Source organism: Hetaerina americana, unplaced genomic scaffold (assembly GCF_022747635.1).
Source record: "Hetaerina americana unplaced genomic scaffold, ioHetAmer1.1.p SCAF_6, whole genome shotgun sequence".
In the NCBI taxonomy this organism is placed as follows: domain Eukaryota; kingdom Metazoa; phylum Arthropoda; class Insecta; order Odonata; family Calopterygidae; genus Hetaerina; species Hetaerina americana.
In genome coordinates this window covers 72615813-72643080 of record NW_027287205.1, presented here as the reverse complement: position 1 = coordinate 72643080, position 27268 = coordinate 72615813, and the positions used below count along the sequence as shown (strand labels likewise).

The 27268-nt window shown below is 39.8% G+C and overlaps 1 protein-coding gene across 1 annotated transcript in view; it reads left to right on the top strand.

Annotated features, from left to right (window-relative positions):
• The window catches only part of LOC139695229 (xyloside xylosyltransferase 1-like), a 91865-nt gene extending 65963 nt beyond the window's left edge, over window positions 1-25902 (top strand). The window contains exons 2-3 of the mRNA XM_071593914.1: window positions 10406-10759; window positions 25161-25902. Of these exons, the coding sequence (XP_071450015.1) occupies window positions 10406-10759; window positions 25161-25535 (729 nt within the window). The 3' untranslated portion in view covers window positions 25536-25902. The remainder of the gene's footprint in view (window positions 1-10405; window positions 10760-25160) is intronic.
• Window positions 25903-27268: the final 1366 nt, after the last annotated feature.

Genomic DNA, 27268 nt, shown 5'->3' with positions numbered 1-27268 from the left:
AATTTAAATAAAATTAATCTTAAGAAATCCCTGAAAATGAATTCCTTGAATTAGAAAACGTGATGACTAAATATGGAATGCATAGCTGGGATTGAATAATTCAAGACATTCAGGACATCTCAAATACTTGGTAGCCTCGCTCACCTAGAGCCTTCTAAGCTGTATGTTACACACATATCACCTTGTAGAACAATTATACTGGAAGAGATGTACTTAAATCTAACAAAAACACACGATAGGTGTGTTATTTTGGGTAAACAGGGGCATTAAAACAGGGGTCATTTTGGAACTCGCAGAAAGCCCTAATTAAGGAATGACATCTCCCACGTCTAGAAGACGGTCCATTATTGTTTCGCGAAAATGTATCTTAGAAAAATTAGGATAGAGCTTAAGTCCCGAGTAGAGGGAGCATTAGACTAAAGTTTAAAAAGGTGCGGTTGCCAGTAGCCATTACACATGACGTTATTTTCATCTCTATTGCAGCTTTCGAACCAGCTAAATCCGATTAATACGTGATAGTTCTTGAATGACATTATGACGAGTTTGTAGCGGAAAATCAATAGAATGGTTGTTTTTGCCATGTATCGCGGTAATAGTGAGCACGATGACGCGTTAGAAATATCATTGATTAGTCCCAGACAATTCAAGTGAATTTTTGACTGCAAGAATATCATTTAATCTCTAAGCTATATCAATGGATTAGAACGCATGTATGAAATAAGAAAAATTGCCTCCCAAACTGGCCGATATAAATAGTGATTTTTTTTCACGCAAATTTTACAGTAGTTGTTATAAGGGGAGGCATTCGACAGCCCAGGCCATTTAGTGATAAGTGGGTCATTTTTTAGGGGCAAGATGGAGGAAGGAGGCTCGGCGTTGACATTAGCCTACTCTTAACGATAGGCGCCAAGGGGTCCATAATTTAACTTCCTAATCCGACGAACTAATTAAGGTGTTCTCCTTACAGCACCCCAAGTAGGGATCGGGATACCACTGAAAAAACCCTGCTACCTCCGGGATTCGAACCTGGTCCCTCTGGTGGTTATTTCTTGTAAACAACAAAACCAAGGTTAAACACTCCATCATTCATTCTAACTCTCCACTCTTCTGATGCATACAACAATAATGTGTGTTTGTGTGAACACGCGAATGTGTTGGTCGTGGTTCAGCCTTACTCCAATTGTATACTAATAAATCTTCCCCATCCTTTCCTTCTCTCCTCTTAAAATTTATTGGGGTGAAAATGATACCTTGGCCTTCCCTTGGCCAGCGGACTGAGGGTGAAAGGGCAATGCCCCCCGGGCACTCCCTCTTCTCTGCACCATTGCTCCACATGGCTGACTGCCCGGGATAAAAACTGGTAGAGTATCTCTGAAGCCCGTTACACACACTAAATCCACCTCTACATGTTATCATGTTTGTACCGAAAAGAAAGAATTCACGTGTCGCCGTGCATATACCAACTCATTTAATAGGAACACAAAACTAAGGTACAGTTTCAATCCAACCGCGTTACTTGTTAAGCGGAAGGCCGGAATAGGTTTTTTGAATGTATCCTTGGAGATTCATTTGTTTTTCCCAAAGTGCCCATTTGTCTGTCCATTAGTCGGCCCTTATGTATGGGCACCTTTTGCCAGAGTTTTTATCTAATGAATCTTTTTATTATTCGCGTGTGATAAATACAGAGTATTTTTTCTATTATGTGGCAATGTCAATGCATTTTTAATTATTCATTACATCAAAACATGTATGATATAGTGTTTAATGATTTTGTTTATTCCTTTCGTTCGTTAGGTACAAATAGCCTATGATAAAGGTTGTATTAATCTACATGAATGAATAAAACATAAAACGTACGATCTTATAAATTCAAATTACAGGAACCATTAAAAATCCACTTTCAAGGAACTTTTTCATCTACGCTGTTGACCTGACAGCCTTTTTCTACCTACGATACCTCGTAATTATGGGATCATTACATACTGCACCAGATGATTTTGGCCATTTATTTGTATTTCGCTCAGCCCCTTATCATGACTTAGTGATAATTAACAGTAGCCTACCGTTTAGGTTGATTTTTTTATGTGAACAATATTTTATACCTGCCTTCATAGTCCCTAAAATACGTTATCTTTTCCTTCCACTACCTCGCATACTCAACTATTTCTCCCCGCTATCACCTCCAGCATTCGATTTCCACTAAAATGACCTATATCCACTTTTCTTGGCTTCTCTGAATTTATGCCAACCATTCTTGCCTTCTTACCATGCCCTGTATTTTTTTCTTTTTCCCCTCTATCTCTTTTATTTAATGATATGTAATGTGATTTAGGGTAAGACAGGTGATACCTGGACAGTAGGTCATAAATTCCTATTTCATGAACATCCACAGATCGGAAAAATTGCATTCAACCACAAAGGGTGTATGTTACAGAATAAACAATTTAAACCTTTTTTATACAAAATCTGGAGAAGATTTTAAAAACTTAAACATTTAAAAATAGATTTATCATGCGAAATGCTTCCATGTATGGCGTTTTGTTTCGAAAAAAATGGAAAAACTTCCAATTTAAAAAATAATTTTGCGTAGTCCATTTGCCCAAGTGTGCTTGAGCCACCGAGTACAATCCTTTCCTTAAACTGAGCATATCACATTTGCGACCATGAAAATCAAGTTCCATACATTGTTACATCAACAATAATTCCAATAAATCAAGGTAGAGGTCTTATTGAAATGTAAAAGTACCAGAATACTTAAATATCTTTGACTCATGCCACTTGGTACGCTAATACATAGATGAAAATATCTAATATTCACTTGACTTTATCTCCACTTTTTAGTCAATACGAACCAGTCGTTAAAACGAGAAAAATATGGGAATACATAACAAACTGTTTTATTGATACGAAATCGATGATGAAAAAATCCCTTCAGTCACTCAGCTTATAAGGCATATCGTACAACACATGTCGTTTTTCAAAACTTAGTTAAAATGATTGCATCTGGTGTAACATTGTGCAATTTTCCCATGATTTAAAAAACTTTTATTCAACATTTTTTAGTTCGTTTTTCGCTATCATTCGCTAAATGTGCAATTTACCTGATTACGCTACTAAATAGCGTAACATATGTGACACTTGTTGGATAACAATCTCGTAATAAATATATTGTTCTCATTCAAATGATTAAGAACCTCCATTTGTGGCAGTCGAGTTTTGTGAAACATTTCTGGGCCATGCTACTTTACAGTTCGTAATTGATGTTAATGGGAGTGGTTTCAACGAAATCCCATCTCGGGAATTTTCCATTTATTTATATTTATACAATCCTTCCGGTGCTGAGGTTACTAGAGTGAATCATTGGCAGCTGCTCTTTCCTTGGGGGTGTGTTGTGCATCGAATGCCTGCGGTCTCTTGATCCACCATTAGGCTGTGAAATTTTATGGTCCCTATGTGAGGGAGAGAGGGGGGAGTTCGTTCTTGGAGAAACGGATGCGAGATTTAGCCCCGGATGAAGAAATGCGCAAAAACTTCCTTGAGGCGTCCAAGAGAGAACACACAGTAGTCCCGTTCCTCGCCTCAGCTACGCGCAAGCATCTATTGCTCATCGGTAAATGGTTATGTGAGGCACTTCAGAGAAGTCATAAGCCGTCGATGTTGGCGTAAAGACTTCGATTAACAAAATACCCGGATGTGATTCGGCGTGCGAGCTTAGTATTATATCTTTCAAAATATATAAGTCACGTTCTATTAGGATTCCTCAGTGATTTTTTTTTTTTAAGGTAATCTACCGGTTAAGGTAGGTTTTTCGATGGACACAACTACCAAACAAATATTTTGTGACTACTAACAAAACACAACCCTAAATTCTACTCTACACCAGGTCCCTCTTCATCTCTGAGTACTTTCTTCCGCCCTTCATCCCGTCCAACATCCCTATCCTGTTCCTTCCCTTTCCTCTTTTGCCCAACATTCTACCCTCTATCACAGTCTTCAACATCCCACTGCCGGTCAACACCCCCTTCATCCACTTTTCCTGTCTCCATAGGATTGCTCCCAACAAACCCCTCTCTTCGCCCACCATACCAAGTACTTCCTCATTTGTTTTCTTCTCTGTCCATTTCACCTTCTCCATTCTTCTCCACACCCACATTTCAAAAGCCTCCAGTCTACGTCTATCCTCCTGCTTCAATGACCACGTTTCCGCGCCGTAAATAGCTACGCTCCATATCAAAGTTTTTACGAGTCTTTTCTTAACATCCTTACTCAAAGTCCCCGTCATCAACTCCCTCCTCCTCGTGAAAGCCTCTTTGCCTAGCGCAATTCTTCTCCTTACGTCCCTACTACTTTGACCGTGTTGGTCCAAAACACTACCGAGATACGTAAACTGTTCTACCTGCTCTAGTTTTTGCCCTCCTATTTTAATGTTAAGCTTGCCCTTTTTCTTTCTAGAAAATCGCATAACCTTTGTTTTATTAATGTTGATTCTCATCCCATACCTGTCGCACTGAATTTCCAATTCACTCAGCAATGCTTGCAGCCCCTTGGCTGACTGACAAACTAAAGCTTGATCATCAGCAAACCTAACTGATTTTACGAATTCCCCGCCCACTTTCATTCCTACCTCTAGTTCTTCCCATGCCTCTTTGATCATTTCCTCTGCATACAGGTTGAACAGCAACGGTGATAATGGGCAACCCTGCCTTACACCCCTTCCTAACACTGCCCATCCTGACTCCCCGTTTCCCACCCGCACCTGAGCAGTCTGAGACATGTACAGGTTGCGGATTAGCCTCCTTTCCCTCCAATCTATTCCTATTTTCTGCAGAATACTCATTAGTTTTTCCCAATTCACTCTATCAAACGCTTTTTCGAAATCTACGAAACAGGCAAATACCTCCTGGTTGTGTTCTATATTCCTCTCGATTAATAATCTCATTACTGCAATGGCATCACGCGTACCTCTCCCCTTCCTAAACCCAAACTGATCATCCCCTAAGTAATCATTTGCCCTACTCTCTATCCTTTTGTTTATGATCCTGAGAACAACTTTAGCTGCGTGGGATATCAAACTAATTGTCCTATAGTCCTCACATGACGTGGCCTTTACCTTTTTCGGAATCGGAACTAAAACTGCTCTCACAAAGTCTTCCGGCCAGATTCCCTCCTCATAAATGCTACGGATCAGCCCATATAGCCTCTTCCTCCCACATTTTCCTAAGCATTTTAAAAGTTCCACGGGAATGTTATCTACCCCCACGGCCTTATTTAGTTTCATCTCCCTTAATGCCCTTTCTATCTCATTGTCTAGTATGTCTGGACCTAAGCTGTCTTCCTCTACGTCATTTTCTTTTTCAATGTCTAACTGTGTTGGTCTGAGTTCTTTACTATACAGTTCTTCTATATACTCCTTCCATCTCTCTTGGATCTTTCCTGCGTCAACTATTACCTTACCCGCTTTATCTCTAACTATTAGCATAGCTCTTCCTTTCTTACTTCCCGATAACGATTTAACTTTGCTGTACAGCGCACCGATTTCACCCTTCCTCTGGAGACTTTCCATATCCTCAGTGATGCTAATAAAAAAGTACTTCACTTTTCAATGGTGGAGCTAACACGCTCACTTTTCGTAATGCAATTTCCTTCGCGTTGAACTATCAAAATGTTTTTCCTTCGGTAACAGTCGATTGGTTTACCGCACACTTACACCTTTAACCAACGAACATATTTCATTCATAAATAGAACATTAAACGCATTGTCAAAGTTGTTTAATTGGTGAAGAAAATCTTAATAATTCAACAAGAGAGGATAATGTGTCTTTTATTGAGATTTAATGTTATCAAAATATTATTCCTTCAAATATTCTGTAAATAATAACATGAAACGTCCTCCTTCCGACAAATATATGATCCTCATTCAGTTCTATTCCGGGAATATTCATTTTCCTATAGATTTCTCTAAATCGGTGCTTGGGGCTATCAAGCTTTATATATATGTATGTATATATAGTGGATTTAAGCCATCTGGAGAAATTTTGAGAGATACCTGTCGTACGCTGCGAATAGTTCCGAAACGTAGGGAAAGTTACGGTAAGGTACAGTGATATCGAAAGAAATTTTTATTTTGCGAATTTTATGCTTCTCTCCCGCTATGAAATTTGTCAAAACTTTCCCATGGAGTTGTTGGGCAACGGAATTGAAATCTGTAAACCTATTGCCAAAGGGAATTTTCCCAGATGTAGGAGAGTAAAAATATATATAATGGAGTCACGAGTGCTGGTAAATCAAATTTTAGTGTCTATAGTGATTTACGAGTAAAGGCAATAACAGAATTCATTCATTTAGGAATGAAAGCAAAATAATATGGTTTTAAATGTTATTTATATTGATATAAAAAGGGGACGTAGTGGTCCAGGCGGTAGAGTATTGAGAGTGGCCTACTGACCAGAGGGCCCGGGTTCGATTCCTAGGTATGTCTCTGGGCACCCTCAGTGTCACCCACCCAAGCTTTCTAATTTGCCGGGTTCCATATTTTCCCAGTAAATAATTGGCTGCACAAAGCATGGAACTGAAATCATGTATACCCTTACGCGTGAATTTCATTTGTTGTTGGGCTTAAACCTGACCTTCAGGTTGAAAACTCTTGTTATTTTTGTGTCATAGAAAATTGATTTCCTTTGGAATTATTTGAAGATGGATTTTGTATTCTGAATACACTGTATACTTGTGAAACGTAGCTAATCATAATTAAACAAAATGGATATAACAATGCATAAATATATATTAATTAATCTAACGCTAAAATAAGATATTTATAACGGGAGTATTTTAAATATAATTCTTATGGAGCATATCAATAAGGCTAATGATTTTTGCACTTGGAAATTTTTGCATTTAAATACACATGAACGCATGGCTCCGTTAAAGTTATCACGGCAACTTCCGCGGCAGTTCTTTGAACTTGTTCAAAGGGGTAAATAAACTGTGCTCCTCCTGGAATGCAAAAAAAACTTCAACAAAACGTTTCTCAGAGGAAGGAGAGGGATAAGTAAGGAAGAAAAGAGTTTTTTTCTGACCAACCAACTCTGTTTTTCGGATGGATTCAGGATGATAATATTGCGAAGCACTAGCTCATATTCCGCCGCCATCGGGAGGGTCAGATGGATGAACCTTACGGACTGCCGCCCTCCGGAACAGAAAGACGGAAATATCAGAATATGGCGATGAGCTGGGGATGCAAATGCGACGGAAATTACACGCCTGGTTGCTTATGAAAGCGGAAAGGAGGTGAGGCCGAAACATATTTTGTTTGCACTGGAGTGAGCACCCCATGCATCAGTGGGATTTATCTCTTTCACTAGCCGCAGTCGATCCCTCATCCCTCTTGTGACGCTCCCTGAAGAATTGTAAACATGACCGCTGGGACTTGTTGCCCAATTTTACTCGACAAACTCTTGCCTTGTTGTCCTGTGTTTATTTATGTCACAGGTCTTGTTTGAATATAGCTTAGTTTGTCTGCTGCTGGTATCGAAGTATATCTTTCTTGGTTCATACTATCTGGCTTACAAACATGTCTGTTATCGCACTTCAAATTTTGATCTATTTTCGTCTCCCAGTCTGCTGCATAGGGAGATTTTTTACTGGGCAGAGGTCAACTATTTAAAATTTTCAAACTTCAAAACATGACATCTATGACATTTTCTCTCCAGGGCAAAACAACATGATGTACATTTATCATTCATTATGATTATTATTCTGAAGCTTTCCCTTCATTTCTCTGTCGAAATCCGTCAACGCTTAATCGTAATTTATTTTTCTCTGTACGTTTCTCTGAACTCTGGAGTTAAGCACTCTTTCGACGCAAGGACGTTAGGGTAATTCTGGAAATGTACATGAGGCTTTAATATTACTCTGAGAAAAGATTCATTCGGTAAAGATACTGGGACACCTTATTTTGCCTCCGAGATATTGTAAATCATGGCAAACTACAGCAAAATAGTGAGAGTGAAATTTTCTATCATTTTCGTATGGGAAAGTACCATGTATGCTGTTCCCTTGAATTGTCCTATTTAAATCTCCTTTTGCTTTCCTTCCCAATCAGTTCACTTTCTCCACCCTTCTACGGGCCCAGAGCGCAAAAGTCTCCTCAAATCTAACTCTTCTTCCCTCCGTCAGTTTTCAAAGAGTAGCGCAGAGTATTTAGATCTCCTGCAAATGATGACCATATTCGGCAGTGTTATGTGGTTACTTGATCCGATACCTTTTAGGGGTAGGATTTGTGTTGTAATAGCATGATCCTTCGTATGCACTCACAGTGCGAAATGACTGCACGATCTGAGGCTTCAGATTTGTTGTATTATAAAAGTACGATTTATCCATCTGTTATCTTCCATGCATGGGAAAATAATTATGATTTCCCCTTTCCCCTTTCTTTCCCCTAGAGTGCGTTCAGTGTAACACCATTACCTAATGGCTGCTCCACTAGGGACCTTTTAGGCCGCCTTACAGAGGACTGTTTCTTCTCCCTCCTACCATTTGTTCTATTTAGTATGGGTGTGGAGACTACCAGGGGCTTCCTGCAGCATCAAGAATAGAGGACTGTAAAAGCGGGAAGGAGAGATAGTTAAGTGCTGTGATGTCTAATAGGTTATAATTGGCATAAAGGTGAATTTTACTAAAGGGGAAGGAAGACAATAGGCTTTAAGGCTGGAGCAAAGCTACAAAAACTGAATAAGAAAATCGTGCAAGGCAAATAAGTGATACGCGTTACGTGATTATTATTGCGGACTATCTTAACCATTGGGGTCCACCTTTCATAATTACAAGCCTAAGATGCCTATCGATGGCAGCGGGGTAACACCCTCGCCTGCTAATATAGAGGTCGCGCGTTCGAGTCCCGCCTAGGTGGGATTTTCTCCAGCCAGAGCTTGGGTGTTCGTGATAAAGTCTCAATCCCCCCCGAATAAAGTCGATCAATAAATAAATGAAATAATAGCCTATGATGATGAATGTAAAATGCAAAATGTAAATTCTCTCACGCAATGTCCATCTTGTTCTTCCTTCAGTATCCCGTGAATATCAATGCATGCAAATAGATCATCTCAGTGGTTAATTCCCGAATCTTTTCTCCAAAAGCAGTTGACAAAATGCGGGCAATTTAATTGAAAATTAACAGTATATGTTGTCATGTGAAAAAAAGTTTCTCGTTCAAATTTGAAGACTCACCGGTGCCTCCTTTGTCACATTTTCTTCCCACTTATACCCCACCCTTTCTCCAAAACACCGGCTTTTTGGAATCAATCGTACCTTCTAGAAGCACAAACCAAGTTTCTGCTCAAATCTGCTCTTTTCGTGCGCATCAATGCCGGCTCGCCTCGCCTTGCCAACGCTTACTATATTTTCCATGAAAAAATGAAGCAGTATCCATGTTCTTGGTTAAAAATATATTTAACATTTGATGGCTTTGTGAGATAATTTGTAAGTTTCAGCATGCATTACTGACATTTAGAAGATTTATTTAGAAAATAAGATTTGAATATTTGAGTCGTTAAATGTGCTTATCAATATGGTAAAACTGCTTTTTTTATATTTATGTACAGCTCTTTGGTCCTCGGAAATAATACCCTTTACTAATGACAAATCTTTCATGTGACTTGTCACCAAGTGTGCGATTACCACACTTTTATTTAACTTAAAAGAAATAACAAGTGTATAGTGTATTTAAAGACTTATTTTTACATAATTATCGAAATCTTTTCGCGCTCCAAGATCTGTTTTCCCAGGTTATGTGCTCTAGGTTAAGAATCGCTGCCCTAAGATGACACCAGGATATGCTTTTCATTGAGCTGAGCTAGGCTTGCGCATCTTTTCGAAGTTCTCACTTTCGAGATAGGGAGGGAAATGAAAATTCTTTTAGTGAGGCGACAGACGCACTTCCTTCCTCGAGATGTAGGAACCGCTGCGGAAATATTACACCGGTCCATCCACTCGAAACTTAACGTTTGACTTCGCCAGCTATCCCTCCGAGAAAGGTGTTATCCCCTGACGCCGCTTCTTTGGCCACTGATGCCCTGTCATTATGTCATCCAAATTTCATGTGGCAGCACTAAATACGCGAGTGAATATGAGTAACATAAAGCAGCATCACCCTTGATCTTTTTTGTGGGCTCACACCATATGGTGGAGGACCCAATATTTTCGCTTCCCTGCCGGGGGCGATGCTTTAGGCCTCGGGACAATGGGCAGAGTGGTGGAGGACGATCTCGGTAAACACAAAGCATCCCCGTCATCTCGGCGAGTCCTTGACCCCTTCATTTCACGGCAAGAGTCCTTCGACCACACTTTTTCTATGCCAGCACCACCTTATCATTAATCCCCTCGCTCTCTTTATCCCTTCTTCCGTCAGGTGGATGCCGTGGCTCTGGTCGCGATCACCTCGAACATGACCTCATCACTGGAGCGACTGAGGAGCCATCTCCCTTCGGCTCCGCGAACCAAGTATGCTGGCCCTCTCTTTCACGTGGAGCCGTTGCTGCCTTTCGCCGCCCTTCCCGGAAGACCGAACCGAGTCCTGGTGCTGGACGCCAACCTACGATTCAGGACGGACGTCTCCCTCCTGCGGGATACGTTCGACCTGTTCGGAAAGCAGAGAGCCATCGCAATGGGCGCAGAGCTGTCACCGCTCTACAGGGAATCGTTCCGTGCACACAGAGACAAGTTTCCTGCGTCAAAACTAGGGCTACCCAGGCCTGGTTTTCAGGTGAGAGTCAAGCTTGTGCATGTGAAGGGGAGTTTAAAGAGTGAGAATATGAATTTTAAAAATACGTAAATGTTCAATGGAAATATCCCAGGGTCGTAAGAATGATATCAGTTATTCAGATATAATGATAACTGTTTAGAAAACAACTCACGTACAATTTAAATGACACTCTCTTGAAAAAAACAATTTACCGAGTCATTTCAAATGCAACTACAGGTATGATTTAAAGGAATCGATTATTCTACATGTGCTCGACATTGTTAGAGTAAAATGCTTTTCAAGTTTGTCATTAATTTTGTTATGTATTTTTCGTGAAAATTATTAGTTCCTGGTTGCCACGAAGGAAAATCCTCAATCAATTTGCCTTTCAAGTTTCAACTTCAATTAACTCTGTTGGAAGTTAAAAAAGCAATGAACTGAAAACGCTACTACAAATGACGCCCTGAAAGCACGTATGGTAATAATAATCATATTGGTCTAAATTTTGTGCGAAAATTAAAAAAACTCGACTCTTAGGTATCATCATTGAACAACACCAGATGAAGAAAATAAGTCGAATAGATACCTTATGTGACAAAGTTTTCTTATGTATACTCTTTGTTCCTATTTTTTCACACATCATCTATTATCGCGTATAAGAAAAGGTATTCTCAGTCTACATGTACTTCTTCCATTGAAAACAATCAAGAACCTAATATCTACATTTAAAAAATTTCTAAATCAATCGGTATCTCATGTGTCGCCATAATATTTCAAATTAATTTAGTCACATCAAATTACTTTTCTTAACGTAAATGACCTCAGCTGTCGGTCGCCTCCCCTAATAACTACTGCTTACATATTCTCTGGCCGCCTATGGCGGCCCGACCCCTCGCTTTTCTTGCTTTGGCGCTAACTCATGCCAACGAAGAGAGAAATAATACTTGAATTTAAGTATAGGGAAAGGCAATGGGACGAGAGAAATGTTTTTGTTGCATAGGCAGCACGATCAGATTTGATGGAAGAAGCATGGGGGATACATTAAGTAGAGAAGGGGAGACGAAGAAGGCTGTCTAAATCAAAAGAATATCGACCTAATATATAAAAATCGGCAAACAGTACATAGACATAAGAAAGCTATACTCGCATGTTAAGAGTAATACGCGGAGTCTACTTTTCTAAGGACGTGATATGTATGACGATAGGAGCAGCAGAGGAAAGGAAGAGTGGAGGTGATGGACATTAGGTGCTACAGAGAGTTCTGAAAATAAAATAGGTAAACGGAGTAACACGAAGAATTACTTCGAAGAGAGAAGCCTATGGAGAGGGCACTCACAAGAAGAAGGGTGAAATTGGTTGGACAAATTTGAGATAGGATAGCATAATGTAGATCATAATTGAAAAAAACATAAATGGAAAGAAATAAAGTGGAAGGCCTAGGATGACCCATGAGAGGCAGGCTAAGAGGCACGTAAATGTCTGGGCTACGAACTATGAGGCAATGAAGAGATTGGTAGGGAAACGGGCTTACAGGACTTGGCTTGGTACACCTTGTTGTAAAATTCATATTTGATACATCTTTCAGTTCCTCTTCAGGTCAAAGGAGCCTCCTGGATGTTTATTACTCTTTGAAATCGGGGCCTTTCGCAAAGTTCACAATGATCATTCCTCGGTAATCTCTAGGTTGTGACGTCACAACCTTGTATAGCCTTGATGATTCCCAATTCTCATGGGCAACATTCAGAATTCGTCGAGGTCATGACGTCAGAATTATGCCATTGTCATGGCCCGACTATTTCGAGTCTTCACCACGGAGACGAAGAGATCTCGTCGTGAGTGCAATAGAATTAACGTCGGGGAACGTTTTGCTGCGTAAGCAACGCTCCCACGCTTGTCTCAATACCTAATGGAACCCGATGCCCTATGTACAGTGAGTCTGTGCGTGTAGAAAAATCCACCAAATGACAAGCACAAACCATTCGTGTTTGTGTGCGTGTGATATTAGGAGAGACATGATTTCTCAGCGACTGCTTCCCGAGGCCTTTACGTAAAACGCTGGAAGGTTCGAAATTGAAATGGGAGATTCTGCAATTTCCCATGATAACTATGATAATACAGCGTGGCCATTCCGAAAAAGTCTTTATCTTTTCGCTCGTTTTATTATTATTATTAAAAATACACATGTGCTGATAGACATTGTCAGGTGGCACACAAGTCCCAAATAATTGCAAAAGATAATACATAAAACTAGACTTCAAAACACAAATCTCTTTAACAAAACAAGTGAATCCCCATCCCATTTACAACCATTAATCAGCAAGAAAAAAAAAGATAAATTAAAAAAAAATTAAGCTATTACATATAATACCATACACCACACATCAATCAAATTATTACACATATGCCTTACATCTATTCTTAAAAGTATACACTCTGTTAGGAAAGGGCTCGAATATTTTTGCAGGTAAAGTGTTCCACTCAACAATCGTTCTATTTAGAAAAGAATTTTTTTTTTATTTGTTCTCTGTGCCCGGCATTTTATCTTAAATTTGTGATCATTTCTGCCTATAAAATTTGGGTTCCCCGCCTCTTTCCTAAGATCTGCCCTATGATTATAATTGATTTTTTAGGATATCGGGTGCGACATAGCTCGCAAAGCTTTGACGTTGAGGCACTAAAATCCGAAATGTATAGCGTTGTAATTATTTTAATTCTGCGTGACTTCAGGGAAATAATTTTTTATAACACTCACAATATGTCACGTACACTAATTATATACAAGTTACTATAATACTAATTACATAAAGTACATTTCCAACTTCTTCAATAAAATCAAGGCAAACCGGAGTAGAACTATGTACGTTTTCACGGGGTACATACAACATATATTTCTTGTAATCAACCACAGTCAATAACCTCAAGGTTGGTTGGACAAGTGCTAACCTAGCTAGTCTTATGCTAAGCCCTATAAATTGGGAAATTCTCTCTTCTGTTTAAGAGGCTAGTCTACCAGTATTTTTCTGTGCCGGTAGTTTCCCAGAAGGATCTAAAACCCGAAAAATCCCACAGCGTGAGAGATTCCACTAGGATTTGAGCATTGGTCATCTGGTCATCAGCCGAAACTTCGGCCTATTACCAGCCATGCGAACAAAGTTACCGATAGGAAATCTATTTAAAGTTCAGAGTAAACTCATTCATAGTTGAAAGCACTTCCAATGTTACTCGGCCGTGAAGAATAATATATTATAGAACGTATCAAATAAAACATAATTACTAATTAACAGGGGATTAGTTAGTAACAGTTCATGAAGTCATCTCGATACCTGTCAATCTACGCAAGAGTCCCTCTTCAGGCATTTCATCCTCACTTTCCGCGTATTCAGTCCACTTACACTTAAACTCTATAAGCCCATGCAACCTGTTGAAAGGCTTCCTCTTAAATCCTTTCACAGGATTTTTTTGGGAGGTGTCTTTATGTTTATTCCCCCAGCTCCTTTTGGAACCGAAAAGTTCTAATATATTAATCGGCGGAGATTATTATTATTAAAATCCACATGTGCAGATAGGGTCAGGTGGCACACAAGTCCCAAGTAATCACAAAAGATAATATATTAAAATCAATCAGTAAAACCAAAGTACTTAAAGGAAGGCCTGGGACACACGGTAAATATTTAACAGCGCAATGCATTTCTGCAACTAAGTTATCCAATTCTCCAATAGCCCAAACTGATTTCATGGGGTCAACTACAAGGTTATTGTGGACGAATTTGACTTATCCAATCTGTGAAGTAATTTTCATCCATAAAACAGAATTCGGTACTGATTTATCTCAGGAAAATTTTCACCTAGAGATATACTTAACGGTGACGTGGAAGTCGATGGGGTAGAGTATTGTACTTCTGACTGGTGGTCCCGGATTCAATTCCGGGGTACCACCAGCTTCATCCAAGAGGTGTGATTTTTTGGGGACCAGATATTCCTGGGAAACCATAGGTGGCAAGGGGAAAGGACCTGCTACCCCTAAAGCAAATCGGCCCCCCGGTTGATAACTGTGGTTTTTAGTGTTATTCATTACATCAGGCATCGAGCTGCTGCACCTACTCTTAGTTTCCCCTTAGTTTCTACGGAAATACACCAGCCATTAAGATAATTTTTACCATGTCTATTATGTAGTCTCCACTTTCGCTCATTTGTACGAGGACTGCCGATCCATCTCATGTAATTGGCGTGAAGGGGTGAAGGTTAAGACAACTTTGAGGTCGGGGAATTGTGAAAAAAATTCAACAAGAAATGGAAAATATAAAAAAATATGGTAAACCAGGTTGACGTGAGTGAAACAGAAGAACAGGGTGAACTATAGAAGCGATAGCTAAAGGGTGATTTATTGCACGAACGAGGTAGTACAATAAACGTGTCATTTTACAGGAAATTGAGCATTAAAATACTCAGTACAGGGCAGATGAATGAAAGATAAATATTATTTGAGGAAAAAAGCAGAATGACACGGGAGCCTAGGTGGAATCCTATGTACTGCGAAGTCAGAACTATTGCCGGTACAGAAATAATATATATTTGAATTTGACGATTAGTATAGGGAAGAGTTAGAACCATTTTCAAAACAAATCATATCACCTTTTGGCTCATGCTACTCTGCGTGTTCTAATTACAAAATAATGTGTCGCATATACAAAAAAAAATCACCGTATGTAGGATGAGAACCTAGCAAACTCATATATTTAATGCCACTAGGTAATAACTTAATTTAATAAGATAAATTTCAATCATTCTGAAATAGGATTATAATCATGCTATGTATTATTGAATAAAAATTTTGTATTTTACTTTCATTTTACAAGTAACTCGTAAATCCTCGAAATCATGTTTTTTCCTTGGTTCCAAATGACAGAAACACAGAATTATGTAGAATAAAGTACAACAAGATATACGATGCAGGCGGTAAATTAGTGGAGCGAAAGAAGCCAGTGGGAGGATAAAGTGTCAGCATTTAAGATGGAAGGGTGAAATGGGTGCACTGTACACAAATTTGAAAGGTCTAACAGGAAGTAAGATGGAAAAATCCGTGCATGCACACTTACGCGGTGGAAAATTATTGAGCCAGGTTACATCTACATCTACATCTACATAATACCCCGCAAGCCGCCGCAAGGGCGTGTGGCGGGGGGTGTTAGGTCACCAACCGTAAAAACGAAAAATATCACATGCAAAAAACAACACGGAAAATTACACCCCAGCAGCGCACACACTCATGCAAAACTCCCTCCATCCAATACTCATGCAAACACATACACCGCAAAACAACAAAAAACTGCACCCCAGGATACAGCACGAAAGCCATCCTAAAACACGCAAGCCAGGACACAACAAGCAAGAATGTGAAACATCACTACCACATGAAAATGCACCACGTTAGATTCGAGAGAGGAGGAAAGAATGCATAGAAAATCTGCATGCTAAAAATATTGCACTAGCAAGTTTTTACTAGAGAATATTGGTTTGATAGGTTAGACCCAATCAGACTTGATTACTAGATAACATACAATTAAGGGAATTTAAATCCAAGGAGGCCATGGGGTTAGATAACATACATGCGAAACTGCTTCTAGGTTTAGGACAAAGTGGACGAAAACGTTTTTATGGGCTAATTCGTAGCATTGATGAGGAAGGAATTCGGCCGGAAGATTTCGTTGTATCAGTGTTGGTTTCCACTCAAAAAAAGGGAAAGACAACCATGTTCGAGGACTAAAGAACGTTTGATTTCGCTCGCAGCTAAAGTCATACTTAAAATTATCAATAAGAAAATAGAGAGCAAGACAGGTGTTAACTTAGGGGATGATCAATTTTGATTCAGGAAGGGGAGAGGCACGAGTGATGCCAAAGCAGTAGTGAGGTTACTAAGGGAGAGGAACAAAGAATACAATCATTATGTATTCGGCTGTTTCGTAGATTTAGAGAGGGCGTTGGCCAGGGTGAATCGAATATAATTAATGCATATATTGCAGAAAATAGGAGTAGAAGGGAGAGATGGGAGACTTCTCCGCAACCTATACGTATCTCAGAGTGATAAGGTGCGAGTGGCGAATGGAGAGTCCGGACGGGCAGTGTTAGGCAGAGGGGTGTCGTTTATCGCCTGTGCTGGTCAACATACATGTATGTGGAGGAAATAGTTGAAGAAGCATGGGAAGAACTGGAAATAGGAATAAGGAATGCATTTCAGCTTTCACAAGGAATTGGGGAGTTAATAAAAGGGACGCTGAATAATGATGTTGATAAAAGATAGGAAAATTTTCATATTGATCGTGACTTTGTGCGGCTTTGAAACTTAAAAAAAGAGAAATACATGGGAAATCAAAGCATTAAGGAATCATTCCAAGAAAGGTGACGCAGTCAGAAGTGGTTGATCATGAAGCGACAAAATAATCCGCAGAGAGGAGGAAAACAATGAAATAAAACCAGGACCATATAGGGATGTACTAGACATTTTATGCTACAGTAATCGACCCAAAGGCTGGTTTAATAGATGCGGTTAGAAAACACCAAAAACTAAGCTCAACGGCGTGTGAAATTTACCCATCAGTGTAGGGGTTCCTTCCTTTCCTTGTGTCGCCTTTGACTTCTCAGTAAGATCTAGCACCTGAAAAATGTTGTAATATGGCAAAGAATAAATAAAGGAAATACAAATATATATTGTAAAATTTGGAAAATGAAGTGGGGATTATTTGCTATCAAAAATGTGACGTGATGATAGTCGGAAGGTGGGAATACGAGAATCTAGACCGAAGAATTTTACAGAGAAATGCGACAAAGCTTTTCGACATAAAAAGTTGAAGCGAAATACAGGGCCTTAAGGATGCATTTCAGTGAAAGCAGAGGACAGGTAAACACCGTTATAAATGTAAAATTTGAAATTGTTATTAACTATCAAAATATAGCGAAGATATTTATGACAAATCTTTGATGGAATGGAAGGGCACTAGAAGTAGATGCCTTCAATGACTCCTCCATCGCCAATGATGGTAGTGGAGGCGGAAAATACCATTCCCAAGGGGTGAATTTGACGTTGCAATGAAGGACTCACAGTTGAAGAAGGCGTTCGAACTCGACGAAGTAATTCCAAAATAGAATTATAGAAAATAGAAAAATATTACTTATCTAATTACCTATATGCAATATTTATTAACGTGATAGGATGAATACCAATAGAATTGGGGAAGAGCGTACCGAAAATGAAGCAAGTTGGAACAATGAACGTGACAGCCAATGTATTGCAGAGCATGAGAGTTACGATAAGAATAAATAATTATCAGGATAGGACAGTTGGAGAGTCTAAAGTGATAATTTTTAAATAAGGAGAGGAACAATACAAATAATTGTTGTTTACTCAAACATACCGTAGAGAAGAGAATAGTTAAACTAATCAACATTCATTTCCTCAACGTATCTGGGGAAATCTTGTTACACCATGAAATATTTTGCCACATGCTCCTATTAAGGACGTCGAGATTAACCTCATTGACTGATACAGACTATAATATAGATTTTATATAATATAAAACGATAGGAGATGGACGTGGTCAGATGTGGTCTAAGTACAAAACATTTCAAGATGGTGCTGAAAAGACAATGGTCATTACCAATCTTGTTTAATTTTTGCGTTTAGAAAGAAATAAGCGAGACAAAGAAAACATAAAAGTCGGTACACTGAAACATGGAGAGAGGACAAGTAGGTATTCTCTGGATTACAGACGGCAAACTTTACCTACAAAGGAGGAATCTGAAGGAGACCGCCGTCTATGTGGGGAGAAGAAAGAGAAGGATAGCATTACAAAAATGTGAGGTCATATTTTCATTGCGAAACTAGTGAAATATGGCTTTTAAGTTAGACCGATGATGGGCACCCTTGAACAAGGGAACTTTATTTTTGGCCTTGTACTATTTATCTACTTGGAAGAAAGGGTCATCGATGATGCAGCTATTCTCCAATAGAATAAAAAATTAGTTACTAAGAAAAAGAATGCAATTCAGGAAACTTGGAAACGCTATACATTTTATAGACTTGGGCAAGAGAAGTATATGAGAAAAGAATCTTCCAATACAGAGAAAAGGGTTAATTAGTTCATCATTTAATCAAAATGCTGCGGACTGCGTGAACATTAAAGAGGTCCTTCAAAAAGCAAGAATTTCATGGAGGACACTGTAAAGGAAGGAAAAAAATTATAGTTGAATACATTTTGAGGCACAGGAGCTAACCGAAGACTATAATGGGATACCCAAAAGAGGAAATAACTGCAGAAGAATGCCAAGAATTATATAGAATAATGGGTAACAGGATAGCATTGAGGGCTGTCCCAAACCAATCCTAGATAATGGAAAAAAACCGCGGAGGTTTTGTCTCCCACGCCTGCGGACACAACTGACTCCGCAATGGGCTGTGACCCGCAATTGGCTGAATTCCCTGGAATTTTGTACTGTTCCCATCCAATCCATTATTTTATTGCTTCCGTTCGTCATGATTTTATGGGATAATTGACGCGGTTTCCAGTTGTGTCCCTCGATTGTATTTTTTATGGGAAACTATCACTATAATAGCCGCTCCGATCAAATTTATTCGCATTCGGCTCACTAAATTAGCATGGACTGCCTTTTTCTTGTTCGTAATCTTTGATTAATCTCGCACAAACGCATCCACTAGAAGAAATCATCATTACTATCTTCATTACCTGTAGTGGCCGTGGTCATCAGTCATCTCTTCAAACATGTCAAGACTTTGACCAGGGAGTTTTGTGTAACAAAGCTTTAATTGCAAAGCCTTCCGAGAGATGCATGCTTTATACATAAGAGTGAAAACAGTAACCTTTCACTCCAGAAGAAAACTATAACTTTCGACGTTAAGTTCTCGGCTTGTAGGTTCAGCACTTACGTTTCGTTGGCGAGGCCTGCCATTATCTTCGAAGTGTATAATCGTCACCAGGGGAATACCACGCACTGAAGACGATGACAGACTTTTGTCGAAACGTTGGGGCTGACCAATGGGGTGGGAAACCAGAAACCCGGGTGGGAAACTTCATCTAAAGCATTCGCCGGGGAATCCGGAATTAATTCATTGTAAAGCTAGTGCATCACAATTTTATCAGCTCTTAATGCAATGTATTCACGAATATTGGCTTGTACTTGTTGGAAGAGCTAGTGCGGTCCCATGACCCCATAGAGCGGTGTTGGCGGGAGCAATGATTCTCCTGGTAAGGACACCGATACAAGATAAGTCTAAGGGTAGGAGCCAGATGAGCGGTAGTTCCCGCTGCGTCTGTTCCTCAGGCGGCTGCGAAAGTGGCGGTTTCAGTTTAAAAACCCTTCTGAAGAAGAATACGGAAAACCTCCTCAATCAATTATCACACGAAGCAGCTGTGGGCATAGATCTGAATGTTTTTAGAAACTACAGGACTCAGCCGGCTGGGCTTTGTGTCATGTCCGGCAGGGGGAGAGGCAAGGCTTCCTCATTCGTTATCACACGAAATCCTTGCAAATCACAATAGAGAGTGGCAGCACAGAAAACAAAACAGTTGACCGTATCAGTTAGAATTATTACTTAGAATGTTGAAGACTGGAAAATTAGAAAATACAAAGCGAGAAATGGAGAGAGCAAATACATATATATTAGGGCTGTGTGAGATAAGATGGAAGAATAGCGGCGATTACTAGAGTGGTAGTTATGAAGCAGAGGCTCATTTCATTAAAAGAAGCATTTAAGGTCACGAGGGAAAAACTGGGAGACAAAATTGCCGCATTAAAGAAATTTGGCTGATTTTGAAGTTTGGTTGTCACTGGAAAAGTTTTAGGTTCTGCCGTGTAGGCAGAGGGAATATGACGTCCACGTAGATGGAGATGGAATAGGTCCAGTAATACTTGATTTAGAGATAAAAATATCCTTAAGGGAATTGAATTCAAATGAGACCGAGGGGATAGATAACGTACCTGCGGAACTGCCTCAAGGTTTAGGAAAAAGACGGCGAAAGTGTTATTATGGACTAACTCGTATCATTTCACCGAAAGATTTCGTTAGACCAGTGTTAGTTCCACCCAAAAAGGGAAAGAAAACTATCTGTGAGAACTATAAAACAATACTTGATTTCCACGCAGCTGAAATGGTTTTCAGAATCATCAATAAGGGAATAGAGAGTAAGGCAGATTTTTATGTAGGGGATGATCAGTTTGATTTAAGGAAGGGTAGAGGTACGCGTGATGCCATAGCAGCAATAAGATTACTCATAGAAAGGAACATAGAGTATAATCAACAAGCATTTGTTTGTTTCGTAGATAGTGAGAAAGCGTTATATTTATTAAATTTGGTAGAATTAATGGAAGACTGGTGAAAGGGTGAAAGTCGAATGGGAATTCATTAAATCAGTTAAAACCATAACGCTAATTTATTTAGTAGAGAAGGCAAACGTACTACGCCCATGTCTCTCATAGCTGTAGCTTATGAGAATTTCAAAGCGGAAACAAACAGATTGTTGTTGAGATACCCGCGAATTACGCATGGACGTAAACATGAAGACATCTTGAGTGCACTCTACTCCTTAATTAACAACACGCAGATGACATTTTGCGTGTTTCCTTCAAGCAAGTGTCTTTATGGGCAACGGAACGCGTGTAAGACACTACATTAGGACAAGAGCACGCCTTTTTCCCCTCGTCGCGACGCGCAGAACTGTGCCAAGGCCAGGCTTCCGTAATCGGATGCACATCACCATCATCATCTTCTTGTGCTTATTCACCCGTCTTGGCGGCGTGCCAACACATCATCGTTCTAGCATATCCTTACTTTCTACGAGGGAGTCGGGAAATGCGAAAAAAATTCAATAGTAAGTGCGAAAAAAAATTTCCGGGGCATTTCAACCAAGCAAACTTACGCTGTGGCATCTAAGGATTGGATAGTGTTATGGACAGCAACTTTAACTAAAATGAAATAAAATTAAGTACATATAAAGTTATTGTTAGTTGACTATAACGTGCTTTCATTTTTACGAATACCATTGGTTGGCACTTTCCCTTGATTGTGTTCCCCAAAATACTCCCGAAAGTTGCCCTACATTTGGGCAGCGTTTATCTAATCTGCCCCGTGTACGAGTGAATAGCCTATAGCCGAATCTACCCGATATCGTATAGCTTTGGCAAAATAATGATCCCTCAATAAGACCGAATTTTCAGTCTTTCACGAACAAACTCATTTATGGGTCACTCTTTAAGAATATGGAATTGCTTAGTGCTTTGTTGTGGTCCATATAAGATGTCCGCCCCATTTTAAAAAATATTAGTGTAATTTCGATTACGTCATTAGGGAAGCTGTACCTTGGTGAATATAACTATACTTGGCATACCATAGCCAAGGGATTAAAGACACTGGAAAGTAATAATCGGGGAATGGAATTACTCTTTCAAGGTTTTTACTGATTGTTCTCTGCCAGATATTTTGAGGATTTAGAAATATTTTTTAATTTGCTATTGTATTGTGGGAAGTGTAAGATTTCATATTTTAGTGTTCGTAGTTGTATCCCTCATACAGTGGAGTGGGCATTACCATGATCGGCTAGCCACGCTAGGATATTCGCCCGGCACACTCGAGAGTCCAGGATTTCGTCAATTTCCTGGCGCGGTTTGCTTGCCTGCTTCGCGGACGCAAGCTCGTCGTCCATTCAAGAGCGCCAGATCCATCCGCTGTTGCCTCACCTAGAAGCATTTTCCCCGTAAATGGAAACGCGCCTTTTTTCGGAACAAAAAAAAACTTTCTAAAAATAAAACCCGGCAGATGCACCGCTCGCCGCCGTCTCATCCCCGCGGTCCATGCTCTCTCTCCGTTCCCCACATCACGCACCCTCCTCCGCTCCCCCCTTACTCGAACCCAGAGAGAGAGAGAGAGAACTCCCCCATTTAAAACCGTGAAAGCGGATGGCGACGCCTACTTGACTGACATGCTCCAGACGCGACACGCCCACAGCGGTGCGGGGGTGAAGGGAGAGGAGGGGGTGGATGGCCGGGGAGGAGAGCAGCTTTCAGGGCGCTCCGGGTGTCCACCAGGAACTGTGGCCGGCGGAGAGTTTCCCAGTCTGTCGTGTTTCCGCTTACGACTGCCTTCTCCCTATATAGGGCGCAAATAGAAGTTTTATATTGTTACAATGTGTATTATAAGCGCTCCATGAAGTAGAGGCTGGTCACGGAAGGTCCCTCGTCAGTATGCAATGCAGTGATCAATTTCTGACCATGGTTTAAGGAAAAACTTTCAACGCATGCGCTCTGACTATGCATGGACGAACATTGCAGACAATTCCCGCCCTGAGTTATTTGAATGAATGAGAAAACCCAACGATCTTTTCCTCTATCCTTATTCTACACTCAAATTATTCACTCTCTGCTAATATCTAAAACCGAACTGCAGTCTAAATATCTATTCCCTCCCGCGCTTACCATACCTATACTCCCACCAACGCACTCTCATTGCATACTTTGATCTCCCGCTCTCCCTGAATATCTTCCAAGTTCACTTCTTCTGCATCCTGCATCAATTTCTTTTTTCCCTGATCTATCCTTATGCTTTACCATTGCCATTTAACATTAATCACGCATCAGAAGCCTTCAATCTTCCCTCTTGTGGAAAGATTGAAGTTTGAATATTTCATGGGAGCCGGGGTTAATGACTTATGCGATGCTGGGCTCCATACAGATGTCTGGATTGTTATTATACCTTACTTTACACACATTTGCGACCAACGGCTCACTCTTTGTAAAAGACCCGCTAACGCCGAACTCTATCTGAACCCCTAAATTTTTTTATCTATTGGCCTTCAAAAACATCGAACCAAAGTAATTCTCCTCATTTTCTCTAATGAAATTCCACACCTTGACAATGATGCACAATAGGGTAAATTAAAGGGTTCAGGGCTGACCATAGCTGAAAGCGTATATTTTTATACGAAGCCAGAAACCGCTTATGTACCTCTTGATAGGCGAGGTTATTACCTTTCGGGTTAATTTCCCTGGCATTGGCTTTGGACGTACCCATCTAAAATACATACGGTACCATGTTTTGGCTGCTAGAATATCGTGGGAAACCGAAAGGCGGCAGAGAAAGTAAATGGCATCCCTAATCAGAATTCGTGAAAGTCACACGCCTTTTAGCTTAGTCCGGGATGAGTCCCAACCTTTCTATCAAAGCCACCCTCTTCAAGTTGTTACTGTGATGATGATGATGATGGCTGAAGCAGGCTTAACCTATTAAATCTTCGAAGTAATGTTAGTAGTTTTTATGGGAGGCGACCAACAGCTAAGGTCATTCGCGCCATTAGGGATGGATGGGAAAGGAAGGGTGGAGAGAAACCCGGCGTCGGCATTGGCCTACATTTAACGAAAGGCGCCAAGGGGCTAACGCAGCTTAACGTCCCATCCGACGGACGGCGCACTCACTCGAAGTGCTCTCCACACACTCAAGAGGTAACTGAAAAATATTAGTTGTCTCCGGGATTTGAATCCGGGCACTCTCGGTGAGAAGCCTGTATTGTACGAAAGCAACCTTACCATCCCGATCCCCTAACTAATGTATCAGCGTGCGAATCTCATAAGGGAGGCTGGAGGGATCACTCAAAATGCACTGCGCTTAACTGAAGTCATTGGTTTAAAAATAATTGAATACCATTGTATCATGAAATTACTTAATTTCCATTTTTAATGGTGTACTTGAAATATACACGTACGATTCAGTACTCACGGTACGTTCATAACGTACCCCATGGATACTGCTGTCATAATCTAGCTGGAATGGAGTCTGAATTGTATGGGGATGGTTCAATAAGACGAAGGTGGGGCATAATGCGATAGAACCCAGGGATAGTCTATAAGGAAATGATTTCGTTTCGAGTTTTCATATTAAACCGTATATTATTGGCAATAACGAATCTTAATGAAATTCTGCGATTAATTCTCTACATCAGTAAATACTTTCTTCAATGGATTTTGCGAACTAGACTCGCCCCCCGTGTATAGCGATTGTTTATTTTATCAATACATATAAGTGAATAAAAGTTTACTTTCAATTCAATGGTGCAGTGATGAAGAAGCTTTTATGCCCTGAAAAGTAAAATGTTATTCAGGTGTTTTCTATTTTCATTGAATAAGACATTCACAACGCCAAAAAATATTGGCTCAATTTAAACACTTGGACGCATGCAATCAAAATTCGTGTAAGTAGCTGAAAATGTGCCTAGTTGATGTGGTAGTGACAGAGCCTCTTAGTAGAGCGTTAGGCAAAATGCTTGCCCCAAATGTAAATCGTACTTGGTCGACTGAATCTTGAGTTGAAAATATTATCACACCAATGTAAACTTTATTCTTACCCTTCCTTTTATTTAATCAGGGTGTCAACTCAGGGGTCGCACTGATGGACTTGGCTCGACTGAGGAGCAGCGATTACTACAGGGATCTCGCGATGCCGTCACCTGCAGGCAGCCATCTCCATGGGAAGGCGGAGAGGAACGACACCCTCACATACCTCGTAAAGAAATACTCCTTCGGGCCGAGCGGCGTGGGAGACCAGGACTTCTTCACGCTGCTCGCCGCTGAAAGACCTGATATGTTCTACACCTTAGACTGCTCATGGAATGTTCAATTGGATCTCACGCTGAAAAATGAAGAGGACACTGAAGTCTTCGACAAATACCACTATTGCTGTCCTCAAGATGATGTGAAAGTGTTCCACGGAAATTCAGGGTACCCCATACCCGAAGACTGACCTTTTACTATTCGTGTCATGGGATATAACTTTTGCGGCACAGCGAATGAGCGAGTGCAAGTTGTTATTCTGCGGGACAATGTAATTTCTCCAATCTATTCACTTGCATTAACGTGCATTAACCGCCAGGGTTCGTCGGTGAATCTCCTCCAAAATACAACAGCATGTTATCCTCAGCTGTTCATGGTGCCTCAACTGTCTCCCAACGTTAAAAGAGGGGGTGATTTTTTAACGACGTCATATTTATGCTGAATTGTGTGTTGACTGAATATCTGTGTGAGGTGAAATGGTTGTGCAATGAACTTGTAAATGAATAAATTTATTTTGAATGATGTATAAAAGTTTAAATAAATATTCTTATATGTTTTACACGGTTTATTATTATGATAGTTTCTCCCAGGTGACAAATTTCCTAGTGATAAGAAAGCGAAAAGCGATAGGAACTAATTATTTTAGTTAAGATATAAATTTCCATTATGAAACTATAACCGAGTCATGTAAGCCTGAGAGAACACCTTGGAAAATAAATTAGTCCACGTCACAGAGTCAGATAAAGGCTGCGAGATGGATTATATAATTTGAACAAATTAATATAAATTACTGAGGTCGGGAAAGTTCAAAGTGAAATATCAATTCAAATAAAAGTTTGAATAGAATTGGAAGATAAAGATTTAGGAAAATAGTAGACCGAATAGGATCCACGCGCGAAGATGTGTTAAACATTTATGCGGATTGGGATAAATTCTTACACGGTTTTGAGAAGATGACGAACTGGATAGGAAACATACAGGAGATTATTAATATTTTAAAAAGGAATTGTACACGGCAAGATTTAATGCGAGGATATTTCTTCGGAAGAAATATAAAATAAGAAAAACCTCAATGTTAAAAAAAATAGCAATTGGCGAAAATAATACTAATATAAAGACGATATTACAGGGAAAAGTGTTGGCCTTTTAAAAAAATATTAACACTAGCCATGGGACAAAATCAAAGGAAATGGCATGGAACATATTTTATTTTGTGATTATTAATTTTAATTTTAAAAAGAGGTGGAATGTTTCGGTTTTCTTCCGTGTTGATAACATGTACTAAGGAATAACCACTTCCTGAAAACAATAGTAATGATACGGTATGGGCAGAATTATGGAAGGTTGAGAACGAAACACACAGTGAAGCAGGACAACAAGCAGAAAATTAAAAAAATAGATTTACTTAAAGTCTCGCATATGCATACATTAGAATGTGAATTGTATCAACAATGTTTCACAGATTTTCACAGCCTGTCCATCAAGTACAATGCGTATTACTGGTTTATTAACCTATTTGATAATGGCAATGTAAACAGTATTTGATACCTGAATATGTGTTACGAGCAACAAACGCGCCCCTCAGTCGTTTCCCTTTCCGCCTCTTTCCGAATTTGTTTTCCCTTTGGTCCTTCCTTTTTATGCGAGTTTTTCTCACTTTTATTTTTTCCTTGCCAAAGAGAACACTTTTATGGCCAATTTTTTTCTTCCTCGGACCACTTTTGGCATTTCAGAACTACAAAAAAAATGTGAGAGATAAGCAAATGCACAAGTCAATGACCGTCTGCAGAATTATTTCACCAATAATACAATAAGTCTCCGTTTTGCCAAATTTTTTTCACTGCCGCAATATGAGGAACAAGCAGAGCCAAATAAAGGCATTGGACATTAAAGAAAGATGTCTCCGTTGCAAAAATACCCACT